The sequence below is a fragment of the Oreochromis aureus genome, linkage group 14, assembly GCF_013358895.1.
Source record: "Oreochromis aureus strain Israel breed Guangdong linkage group 14, ZZ_aureus, whole genome shotgun sequence".
In the NCBI taxonomy this organism is placed as follows: Eukaryota; Metazoa; Chordata; class Actinopteri; order Cichliformes; family Cichlidae; genus Oreochromis; species Oreochromis aureus.
In genome coordinates, this window is record NC_052955.1 from 23,813,692 (window position 1) to 23,826,632 (window position 12,941).

The 12,941-nt window shown below is 40.2% G+C and overlaps 1 protein-coding gene across 2 annotated transcripts in view; it reads right to left on the reverse strand.

The window, feature by feature from the left end:
* The window catches only part of LOC116322914 (von Willebrand factor A domain-containing protein 5A-like), a 50,591-nt gene that overhangs the window by 35,320 nt on the left and 2,330 nt on the right, over positions 1 to 12,941 (reverse strand). The window contains exons 3-12 of one of the 2 annotated variants that reach the window (XM_039622782.1): positions 12,728 to 12,930; positions 12,410 to 12,632; positions 11,931 to 12,097; positions 10,337 to 10,451; positions 10,048 to 10,196; positions 9,869 to 9,957; positions 9,635 to 9,779; positions 8,166 to 8,245; positions 7,962 to 8,076; positions 7,661 to 7,819 (exon numbers count right to left, since the gene is read on the reverse strand). In XM_039622782.1, coding sequence (XP_039478716.1) covers positions 7,661 to 7,819; positions 7,962 to 8,076; positions 8,166 to 8,245; positions 9,635 to 9,779; positions 9,869 to 9,957; positions 10,048 to 10,196; positions 10,337 to 10,451; positions 11,931 to 12,097; positions 12,410 to 12,632; positions 12,728 to 12,930 — 1,445 coding nt within the window. Of the gene's footprint in view, positions 1 to 7,660; positions 7,820 to 7,961; positions 8,095 to 8,165; positions 8,246 to 9,634; positions 9,780 to 9,868; positions 9,958 to 10,047; positions 10,197 to 10,336; positions 10,452 to 11,930; positions 12,098 to 12,409; positions 12,633 to 12,727; positions 12,931 to 12,941 lie in introns of both variants that reach the window. The other variant, XM_039622781.1, reaches the window with a different exon arrangement.

Sequence of the window (12,941 nt, forward strand, 5' to 3'; positions counted from 1 at the left end):
AATATTTAAAATATCAAAAATTTAGAGAAACAATATCTGTTGTATTTAGCTTCTTGCTTACCTTCATAATCCTGGTAAGGACTCAGAGTGCAATCAATGTAATCTGTGGCAAGAAAAGAAGGCATTTTTAGATCCTAAAGATGGACGGTAAACACATAGTTAAACATCATACCATCAATCATAACAATCGGTTGTAAAATGTACTAATAATATGAAGCTGGTTAAAATGTCAACAAAGTGGGGCTTTTTTCACACCGTGATTTAATAAGTGCCATTTAACAATATTTAAAATATCACAAAATTTATAGAAACAATGTATAAAAACATGTTGTCATATTTCAGTTGTAATCATGTTAACTTTGCAACAGCATTATTGGTTTATTCAGTGTTTACAGGCTAGTTAGTGGTTAATATTTTCATAGATCAGGTCCATTGGATCTTTTAAGGATGTTTGGATATCACCTCTTCTTAAAGTCAATAAAGAGTTGTTTTTACTGATGGCAGTAAACTTGACTTTAATGAGTTGTACAATCTTGGGTTGATATTGTTACAGCATCACCTTGATCACAAACTACGCTACCATCAAACTAAAAAAAAACATAACATTCAATGAGATAGTAAAACAGGTACAATAGAGATATAAAATGATCTATATAACATAAAATATACCTCGCGGGCTGACCCATGTTTAGAGGCTGAAATGAGCACTGTACAGATACTTTTAAGAACACTTTAACATTCCCAGACTTAAATTGGCCTCTCCTGCTTCAACTTGCCATGCTCATGCTTCAAAATGGGCGCGCATCTCATAGTTCCTATATGAGAATTTCTAAAATAAATGTCCTATTGACATAAAATATGCGTAATGCAAAATAAAATACATTAACTAAAATTATGTCAGTAAAACATTTAGCATCAAACAACTGATGTTTTTCAAAATTTTATAATTTGAGTAATTAGAAGGTCCTGGATCACAGAGTGTCTGAGGATTGTTGCTCTATTGCCTGTTTATATCGTGACAAATTCTTTTTGCATAGCATGGACAGTATTGTGTTAATTTATATTTCTGTGAGTTTGTCTATCTGTATCTGGTCCCACAGGATCTTAGTCTGGTCTCTCTCAACCACCCTATGGGGCGTGTCCCATTTTGAACTCAACTTCCAGGCCATACTCGGTGCAGATATTCCTCTATACTATGCCGGCAACTTGGTTATGGTCTTCCTTGTATGCCCCGCCTGCTAGCATCTTGAACCCTGCAATTACGTGCTGGAAGGTCTCAGGGGCAACTTTGCATAACCTACACCTGGGGTCTTGCCTGGTGTGGTAGACTTCAGCCATTATGGATCTTTTGTTGCCATGATTAGTCTTTCAGTTCAGTTTTGTCCAGCCACTGGTCGGATTTCTCGATATCAGTCACTTCTTCTATCTGTCAGTGGTGCTTGCCCTGCATTGACCTATACTTCCATGATGGTGCCTCTTTTTCCTCCTTTTCTTTCTCAGGTTTCTGCTGCCTGGAGTATTCCCTAAGTACGTGATCAGTTGTGGTCATCTTCCTGATATGCTCATGGCTCTTTTTTTAAAATTTTATCCTGGATAGTGGTTCTGACACTCACCAGTCCTTGGCCCGCTTCCTTTCGCTTGGCGAAAAGTTTCAGGATGCTGGACTTGGGCTGAAACCCCATGCATGATAAGGAGCTTTCTTGCAGGTGTTGATGCCCAGATCTTGCTCTTCTCATTTAGCATACTCCTCAGGACTTGCCTTACCCTCGGTCTCTTCTAGAGGCCTCTTGATGGTTCCCATTTGCCTGTGAGATTCCAACGTAGTTTCTGGCAGTCCAATCGTGTCCGTTCTGACTACCCTCTCTGTCTTTGTCACCATCCGACTACACGTCACCAGTCGGAATGACATTTGGATGTCATTGCTGTTTTATATGTTTTTCATTCATCTATTTAGTCCCTTGTTCAGTCTGCCCTCTCTGCACTCCATTCCATTCAGCTGCCTCCTGAATGGGCCCCACAGCATATAGACCTCTGGCTGACCATCCTTTATTTGGTACACTGTCAGTGTTGACCAATGGGCTTTTTTCCCTTAATATTTTGGTTTTTAGTTTAATGAGCTTGTTTTCAAATCATCTTATAAAACTATTTTTAATCATTGCACTCCCTTTATTCATGCACCGTAATTTTGATCTTCAGAGTTGTGGGTGAAAGTTTTAGTTCTTGCTTTTAAAAACTCACCGTGTTTTGAAATATTTTTGTGCAGAAGAGGTCCTTGAATCGCCTCGCCATTGTTGTTGAAGACAGCAATGAAGGCAGTCAGTGAACTGCTTATACCCGATTGGACACTGAGCTGCACCACCTTCTCCTTCACTTTTGTGTCTTGCCATCCTCTGTCTTCTCCCTCCTCCAGGGAACGAATCAGAGTCCGAGCACCCAACTTGTGGACTGTTAATCTGTAAAGAAGTACGGACATATTTTTACTACAGCTGTTTACCGGTGACTTCTCTGTTTTTATTATATTGTATGCTCTTTAAGGTCAAACATAGATGGAGATAAACCCACTACGTTATATAAGAATCACAGTGATAACATGAATGGTGACAAATGCTCACACCAAGAGAAAATCTCCTAGTGGAAATCTCTTCCACTAGGAGCAAGTCTTCACATTAAAGGTGAACACTTGCTTCTTCTTAAACTTTCCAATACTTCTGTTATCAGAGTTTAGGCTGTCAGAATATACATAATATTTAGGCCAAAATAATTCACAGTCATGACAATAATTTAATATTCATATAATTTTGGTGTTTGTTACAAACTGAATATGAAATTAATATTTTCTATTATCACAATGTAAGGTTGCCTACAATATACATAAAGCACATTAAATATTAACAAAGTAAAAAAAAAACGTAAATATCATGTCTAGTAATGTCTAGTAAACTGCAGATACACCTATAAGTTGAGTCAAGGTAAGGTCACATTAACACATTTAAAAAGAGGAAACATTATCTCAGAGACAGCAGAGCGCTGAGGAAACAGAGTAAACAGAAGCTCATGGTGGCATTTCAAGTGAAAAGAGATAATGCGATATAATTATTTTCCTCTAGTTGCACTGGGCAGTGTATGGACAGGAGGCCTCTATTAGGACCTAAATTCGACATGCGAACCTTTTATTAAGCTGAAGGTGAAACTGATGAAATGTGGAACATAAAGTACAACAGGAAACAGAAAGCTATAAACTACCGAAATCTAAACTGGGAACTAATACTAACAGTAGGAAGCACTGGAGCTGGGAGACAGGAAGGGAAAGTGAGCTGATGTTCTGACAAAGGACAAAAAGAGACTGAGGCAATAGGTACGTTCCAAAAGTTAATTTTGCTTCTTAACTGAGAGACATGACTGAAATATCTGCAAAGCGACCATATTAAGAGCTGCTCAGTTCTCTAAATACTAAGGAAAGGCGCTTCAATGCTTCTTTTATGGTTTCTTTGAGCAAAGGATACACACCATCCTTTACAGAAAGGGAGGAGAAAATGCTCTCACATAATTCACTGTGAGGACCATCCAACCATTCTTGGAAACAAACATAATAAACACAGTTGCGCAACAACATTTGCTAATGGCACAGCAATAAGTGGAACAATAAGTGGGGTTCACCTCTAAACAGTCAGCGTGAGGACAGAGGGAAGAGTTTTAGGACAGAGACAAAGTTTTGGCACTGCAATAAGAGCTTTAAGCATCTATGCAAAGTCCCAATTACACACTAGCTCTGATAACTCCTGAAAATAGACTCTCCTAGCACCAACTATTACAGCCGCAACAGATGTGAAACTATTTTTCTGCATTAGATTTTGTGTGTAATTTAGGTAACATTTACTTGACTCATTTAAACATTCTTCTACAATTGCATATGCTTTGAAGCCAGTCGCAAAATACTGTTTTTCACAACTTTCACTCACAAAACTGACACTGAGCCTCAGTTTCAGCAGATTTTTTGTGTCAAAACAAGGCTTTCAGCTGGTGCAGACATTTGTTAATCTGAGCCTTCCTCTTCAAAAATCCAGCTTTTGTAATCAAGTGATGATTTTTCACAGTCTGTTCCTGTTTATATGATCTCTATAAAACAATGGTGTCAAAGCACATTGTCGTGAAGTAAGATGCTTGTTTTCTAGGCTATCTTCTGGATATTGTAGTTCCAACTCAGCGAACATCCGATGTCATGATGTTAAGGAGAGACGAGTGTAAGGCTGCTCCAATTCTCAGCACAAGACTCTTTTCTTTTCCCAAGTCCTTAACATTTCCGCTATGCAGCTGAATAGTGTAGTGGTAAGACTACACACCTTTGGAGCGGGAGTCTTAAGTTCCATTGTCACCCGGTATCGAATAAGGGTCCTGGCTAGACCTCCATGTTAAAACAAAGCCCGGGAATGGAGCGGCTACGTCTGCAGCCTGTCTGCAGCTCGAACACAAGTATTTCACTACATGTTGTACTGTGTATGGAACAAATAAAATTAGAATTTATAAGTTATTTATTTAATCACCTGACCCTGTTGACGTGATCGTCAAGGTCAAGTAAAAGAGGTTAGAAATAGAACATGGGAGGGATTAACTGGATAGTATCATATGCTTCACACTGTCTAAGAACTTTCTCCCCATTGGTCAAATGAAGAATGGCTGCAAATCACAGAACAGTGTTAAGGAGAGCTGCACACCTTCTAAGCAGGCTGCTCAGAACTCAGCACAAGTCAATTCAGAAGGTGGTGGAAGTGAGCCATAAATCCACCAGAGACTGAAACCTTTTTTTTATTGCAAGTGAGAAGTCACTGGATTACTGTTGTTCAGTCTATTTTTAATCATCATTTAAATTTGTGAGCTGAAGGCAGACTGTGTAATATTAAAAACACACCCTGTGGAGCATTTGATTTCAGAACACTGCAAAGATTTACAAGATCAGTGAAGATAATGGCAGTTTGAGGTTCAACAGAGACACTATAAGAGTGACTTTGTGTGTCAGCAAGCCTGTTATTATGCATGTAGTAAAATAAGTTATTATTGTGATTTGTGTTCAAATTTTTTCCAGAAGTGTTGTACTTGGGAAACCTATTAAGAGATTGTTGGGTGACTGTTGCTTTAAGACAAACCTAAGCTCCTGTCCGTGGAGGGTGAGTGAAGGTCCTGATGTGTTGCATGAGGAGGTGGAGTGAGAGAAGCAAGTATTGCGGGTGTTTGAATATTCGGTGCATGATTTAAACTCCAGAGCAGTTTGAAGAAATAGTAAAGGTAGAATTGATTATATTAATTACAGGGTTTGAAAAGAGGTCGGATTTGAGAAGTCAAATGAAATTTGTCTTGTGCTTGTAGGGTCAATCTTTGCCACTAACAGGTGAAATTGTTATGGTTGTGTCATTTTTGAGATTGAAAATCCTGGCCAGAGAATGTTCTAAGCAGACCTGAGTCCATGTTAAAAAATACTGGACAGTTTAATAAAAGCAAATGATTGAACTGATTTTGCTCTGAGTGGAGCATCTGATGGAAAAAGGAAGGCTGCAGATCAGCAAACATACGTAATAGACTGAATGGAGCTGGAAGAGTTAAATCTGGGGATGCTGATGTGTTGATTTGGGTTAGCCCACATAAAAATGATGAAAAGGTTTAAACATTGTATGTAAGAGTTACCATTAACTGAATACACATGATTAAAAGAGTCATAACTATTTAACTGAGTGAGATATAAAATATTGAGATAACAGATGCAGCTCTGGAACAGTCTGCAAAAAAACAGTTTTTCAGAATGCCAACAGAAGAGCTGTTCTGAGAAAGACTTTTTTCCATATGTTGGTTAAGTCTGATAAAGTTTAAGTTAGTTTGGAGGCATTACATTAAAAGCAGGTTAAAATGGAAAATGTAAAAATCTGATATATTCAAACAGGTTGATTACCCAGAAAAAAGAAGTTGAGTTCAAAAAATAAGGATGTGCTGGAGTTATTTTTTTTGATTTAGGATAGAGTGGTAAGAAGGTGAACTAGGTGCTTACATATTAATTAAAGTGGAAATGATTTTTTGCATTTGGGGCCTTTAGTTGAGAGTTGTGGCTCTTTCTTGATCCTTTTATAGAATAAGCCCTTATACTGATTTTTGACCTGATGACCTGAAGGATTTTGCTTGACATACAAAGGTGACAAAGGACAGTTTAGATGAGAGGCCTGGCAGAGGATCAGACATGATGTTACAGAAACTACAGAAAATAAGACACACCAAGATGTTGGTTAAGTCTAGAAGAGTGAGGATGATTTAAGATTATATAGGAATGATAAATTCAAAACTTCATGTTTAACTAGAAGCAAGAACAATCGTGATTAAAGTGGTTGGTTTTTCAGTAGAATAAGCCCTAACTGATTTTGCTTGTGAAAGAGCAACTTGCAGCAGTAGGGAGAAAGTGTTTGGTGAGTCTGTTTTGAATTTCCTGCTGGTGGCCAGATTTCCACTAGAGTGGGACCCAGAAGAGGAGCAGAGACCACTTAAGCATGAAGTGTTCTCAAGTGGGAGCGGGCATTTTATAACTAAGACCACCTAGATGACATGAGGTTGTCTGATTTGTTAAGTCACAGGATGCCAAGAGAGGTGATCAGAGCTAAGAACAGTGATCCTAAATGTCCATGATGTCTGGGATGGACAGGGGCAGCTGAATGGGCCAAGCAGTGACCTAACACACAGTATGGTGACCTCTTGTGGTCAAGAGGTCAAGAGTGGGAACAGAGTCAGGAATAGAAATATTGTCCTGCTATTAGTTGCTGCTATTTTTATAATCATCATTAACATTTCAGTATTAATAGTGAGGTTGCATTTAGATGCATTCAGATGTTCAGATATATGGTTATAGCCTTTATTACAGGTCCAAAGAAGAACCATTTTAAATGGTTCTGTTGAATCTATAATTTAAATGTTATTAATGCTTTTATGATCTCTAATTGTAGAGGGCAGAGACAGGAGAATACTCTGTGCCAAAAATGAGACAGGAAACAAAACGCGTCTGCAGAGCATGTTTTGCAGAAGTGAAACTGAAGCCAGAAGTTTAAGTGCAAGGGTGTTTAGTATGCATTTATTGCGGATTAAGCCTTAAGCAGTTGTGGTAGATTGAAACAGTTGTTTATATATTTCACATATAAGTCAAGATCATTACACACAGGATGGCCTTAGCCTGGTTGGTTGCTTAAGTTGAGGTCAACTAAGGATCAGAAAAGCAGATGCAAACTCTGCACTGCAGACAGACAAATAGTGAGAGGTCATGACACGTGCGTAGCATACACTGCAGACACATACACACAGAAATGCAGAAGTGTGCCGACGTACTTAGAGGAAGTGCACCAGTGTTTTTAGAGCAATGTTAAAGGTCAGGGAACATTTTGTGGTTTGGATTGACGTAAGCTGTACTATTGTCTATTTTTGTAAAAGAGGGGGCTTTGTTATTGTACCCATATAAAACCTTGTCTCATGATTGTAAGTGCAGTTCAACACTGATTGGGTTGTTGAACTCACACATGTGTTCATTAAAATGCCGTCTAAATTGCACACGCCTGGATCTGTGGTTTTTATGGATTCTTCTCTCAATATTGAACCCTAACAATATCTAAACAACAACATGAGAGGCTGCTGCTCCTACCTGTCCAGTGAGCTGGGCATAAATCAGTGACCTTTGACCCTGGAAAAGTGCTGTGATTGGTGGAGAGAGGACAGTGACAGACACTTCCTTTGGTAAATCCCATGTGACTGAGATGTCGACCACAGCCGGCTGCAGAGCAAATCGCAGCGACTGCATCACCTGAAAAATAATGAAAAACTCTCCAAATATACGCAAACAGCTGGAACAGACATTTTACTCACTGCAGGTCTGATCTCAAATATGTATCTGCTGCTGCTGCTGCGATGTTTAACTTGACTTCTATTTGTGTTTAATGTCTTACTTTTGGTTGCATCCTTTCAGTTCCTGTGATGAACTGAGCGTGACCTCCTCCTTCTTTGGCCATCCCATTGATGAGAGCAGAGCTGGCCCCTTCCCCAATCCCAAAAGAGAAACACCTGCAATACAACAGTTTTCTACAAGTACATAGAGGACATGTTGGGCATTCTCGAACTGTGTAGACGTACTTGTGTTTTTGTGGTTTCACCTGTGAGAATCTGAGTTCTTCTTCACCAGATCTATCACTTCTTTGGTGTTCCCCACCTCCCCATCAGTAAAGACAAACAGCTAGAGAGGAGAGTTGGCACATAAGGACATAACATCAGACCCACAAACACACAGCTTGTTCTGAGAGCTGAGTTAGAGTTCAGAAACACAAATGTTTTTATGGTAATGTGCAAAGAACAATGTATGGTTAATATGAACTCAAAATATGGTACTTAAGAAGAAGGAAGAAGGGTAGTATGATAATGTCACAGAGCTAAGAGACACAGGTACAACATGTTTATATCATTCAACTATTATTCAGTTTTTTCAAGTTAGTGAAATGTCTTCTGAAGTCAAACATACTGTGTGTGTGTGTGTGTGTGTGTGTTACATAGTTGAGTTTGGACTCTTTTTGGGGTTGCTCAAGGAAATTTCCATCAGAGCACTGTGGCAGGGCGTGGCTGGTGGTGCCACAGCAGCGAAGGTGGACACATCTGCGTGTCATCGCAATCACGCCTGGCCAGCTTAAGAGTGGTGTGAAGTCCTGTTGTATTGTTGTTGTGTACGTGTGGCTGGCAGCTGGGAAGCTGAGCCGAGTTGTACAAACAGCAACCGTTTAATAAAGTAAGATGTTTCAGAATGCAGAATCATGGTCGCGTCATGCCTCATTCTTGCCACAGTGGTGCCGAAACCCAGGAAGTGTAAGCAGAAAGAACTCCAGTACTGGATTGACTGCAGCACAGAAAGGATTGCGAATCTGGCAGCGCTAATCCAGTTCTGACTGCCACCACCGCCACCCCCACCAGGTTCCCCAGCGGCAGGCAAGCAGCAGGGTGCAACCAGCCAAGATGCAGCCTGCCACCACACCCATCCGCAGTCCTCGGGCGGGAGCGGCTAGTGCCCAGCGCGGTGCCTGCGCTCATATCTTCCCTGTGGAGGAGTGCTGCGGAGAAACTACTGTGTCCACAAACTGCTCAGCCGAGAGGAGTGGAGGAGCCACGTGGGGAAGCTGCTCCAGCCGGAGGTGGAAGAGGTGCACAAGGGTCCATTTTACAGGATTCATACCAATCTAAACACGGTGAACAGGATGGCTGTCATTACATTCATGTAAGGGAATACAAATCTATTCTCCACTCGTGAAATTGGGGTATATAATGCTGAGTCTGCATCATAAAGGGAGGGTTTGTATGAATTAATATAAAACAACTCTATTACCAGTTTGCTTCAACGGGTGGATTAGATAGAAATCTCTGTTTATTCACTCTGAATAGATCATCGTACCAGTTAGGCTGCTTTTGAAGGTAACATTGTAATGTTATTACACTGAATTGAGGTTTGCAAATCTGAAAACAGTTGATGACATTTGCAAAAGCATATTTCATTAATATTAATCACAAGAAACTGTATGGATGAATTTATGTTTGGGAGCTGAGCTCCCTCTGAAAGTTTGAACCTAACCTGGTGTGTTACCTGTCTTGGCTGACTGGGAATGCAGGGCTGGCTGTAAATATGTTTGAGGGGCTGCAGGATCTCCGTTCCTCCAAGATTAGCCTCCATCTGCTCAACTGTCTTTAGAGCTTCCTCCATGGTCTGCTGGCTGTACTCCACACTCTTACTGCCATCACACAAATACCAATACAAACATGCATGTATGTATTTCATGTCAAGGACAAAAGGACCTTTGTTGGGCTGAGAGAGACTCACGGGAAGATGTGTTCATATCTGGACCCAAAACTGTAAATATTGAAATAGCAGCCCATTGGTAAGCTCTTCAACAGGAGCAGCAGAGTATCCTTCAGGAAAGAAAGAAGAAATTATGAGCCCACTGTGTGAGAGGAACACTATAAAACTAAAGAGTTTATGAGTAAGTATATTATGGATACCCTGGCACTGCTGATGCGAGTATTACTCATACTTCCAGATCGATCCATTAAGAACACAAACTCTCCACATGAAGCCAATGAAGACATCACAGACTGGGGGAACTCAGGGTACAGACTCACCATCACCACTGGATCACCCATCAGAGAGCCTGAAAAATAACAGACAGAAAAGAATTATATAAATTTGCTTTTCAGTGTTTTTTTCATACACATTTAACTTCTGAGTGAAAGAATGGGGATATTAAAAATCTGTCCTTGAAAACCAACTACTTCACTCGTTTTCACTCACCCGGCTCAGCAGAGGCCTGTCCTGCCTCCACTACAGCAGTGGGCTGGTGGGCGTCTTTGTAATAAATCAGCAGTTCAACATCTCTGTCAAACTTGTGTTCTGCAGCCAGCTTGACCTGCACACCAAAAACACATTCATGTTTAGTTCTCAGTAATAAGTACTAGAGATGGCACGATACCACTTTTTTATGTCCGATACCGATACCGATATCATAAATTTGGATATCTGCCGATACCGATATGAATCCGATATTGTGTGTTTTTTAATCAATAAAACAGTTTTTTTTAATATCTTGCTGCATTTTGTATAAGTTCATACTCAAGTTTAAATAAACAACAACACTAAAGCTATTCTGTTATACCTGTGTGTAAAAAATACACTGCACCCAAAATATTTCATAGTTCAGCAACACTGATCAATCTAATAAACCTTACCTAACTTAAAACCTAACTTAAACCTACTCCATCCTCCCTATTCTGGTATTTTAAAGAGTACTTAGCAGAAATATTAAGCAACCTAACTAATAGGGTTGCAAACTCCCAGCAAAAAAAAAAAAAAAAAATAGGGAACCACCCACCCTCCACCTCATGATGCTTAATCGATGTAATCAACTTTAATTTGATGCAGGGTGAAAAAAAATGCACAGAAACAAATTATTTTTCAAGAATAATTAAATAGATTCAACATCTTTCTTCAACAGAATTGCAGAATTCATAGACGGTACCTTCCCAAAGGAAAAAGTACTATAGCTTACTAGGGTATATAGACTTAAGAGTTACTATATATAGTAATGGACTTCTATACATTTTACATCAGATTAAAACTTTGGGTGTAAGATTCAGATAATTATTTATTAAAAGCTACATATTTTAAATGAGAATAAGAAAGAAAAGTATGTCTTTGTGCCCCCTTTTCCCTGTTCATGCCCTATCGGGCCCCCTGGCTAAACTTTGCTAGATCCGCCCCTGCACAGTTACCAGCCATCAGCTACGTAGAAAAGGATCCTGGTGTAGAAAGTAATATTAAATAAATTCTAACAGCAGCTTATCAAGGTTAAACGTGCTGCTGTTGTTCAGCCGCTGGTTTCCTCTTTCTGGTGCAAAGTGGGCCAAAAACAAAGAAGAGAGATGACTCGACAGAAAAGCCGATCAGCTGATCATTAAGCAGTTTCACGATTGAAGTAGCAGCAGCAGAGGGAGAGAGAGAGGCAGTGGCTCTATATATCGGTTGTTAAGCTTAACATGGGAATGCTTTACAGACATTCAGAGATGAACTTACACACTTGCTTTACTTCTCTCTGGGATAACTTCCTCGGAGATGAAATGCTGGTTTGGTAGCAAGGCTACAAATACACACAGCCGCTCTATCACATGAGGCATACTGCTGCAAAGTGCTACGGTTATGAGCCGAGTTACGCCGTGTCACAAGTTTTGTGAGATGCTTTTTTGATATTTAATGGATCGGATTACATTTTTTATTTCTCGCCGATATCCGATCCAGTAATTTAGGTCAGTATCGGACTGATACCGATACGTAATATCGGATCGGTCCATCTCTAATAAGTACCGAGCAGACACATCAGCACTCTACCTACCGTGGCCTGGATTTGATCAGTGTTGAGGTACTGGAGAGGGTCCAGGGAACAGTTGGACTCTACTTTAGAGATTGGACGAGGAGAGGACACTCGGGCAGAGAAAGACAGGCTGTAGGGCACCAGAGAGGCTGGAACAAAAGTCACCTGAATACCCGCACCTTCACTACCTGTACACAACATCAGGTTAGAAATGGTGTGAACAATAAGGCATTAAATATTAAAGCTTCTAAAAACATCTGGTCCAATTAAAGTTTTCAGGGAAATTAGGTACAAGGCTGGCACAAGTCTTTTACATTTTTTCTAATCTGATAAATATATTTGACAGTCACAGTGTTATGTCTTATCTTTTCTTCGAGAAAATAAAGTTGAACTTTGAAGCTTTTTCTGACATATATTGTGTTTTGTCACTTTTGTGAGCTTGGTTCAAGACCTAATATGGTTTAACCATTTCTGGTCCAAGTATTTTGAAGTGTTCCTACCCTGAGGCTGGTATCGAGGGTTGAGCACAGCAGGCAGACAGAACCTCAGACCATCATCAGCCTGCACAGACAGCTCAGTCACGTACTCCAACCTGATGGAGGCACTCTCTCCTGGAGGCAGACTGCCCACACTCAGAGAGAATATATCTGGACTCTGATCACTCTCCTCCAATAGGAAGGCCTGCTGACCGGAGCTCAGGGCATCATCATACTCCTCACGAGCCTGGAGGACAGGTGACACATGTCAGTGACATTCACTGTGATTATTGTTATTTTGAATCTCACTTATAATCAGGTTATATTTACTGTCCAGCTCACCTTCTGTTTCTCCTTCACCTCAGCTACAATCTGTGTCTGTCCGATCTTAGCACTGAAATGACAGACAGCAGCATCTCCAGGCAGGGGGAAGACAAAAACAGCCTCTAATGGTTTGTCCTCCTTGTTCTCGTAATTCAGAGTGGAGACCACTGTAGCCACATGGTCCCTCACCTCCAGCTGCACCTCAATGCTCTTCAGAGGAACTAAAAGAAAA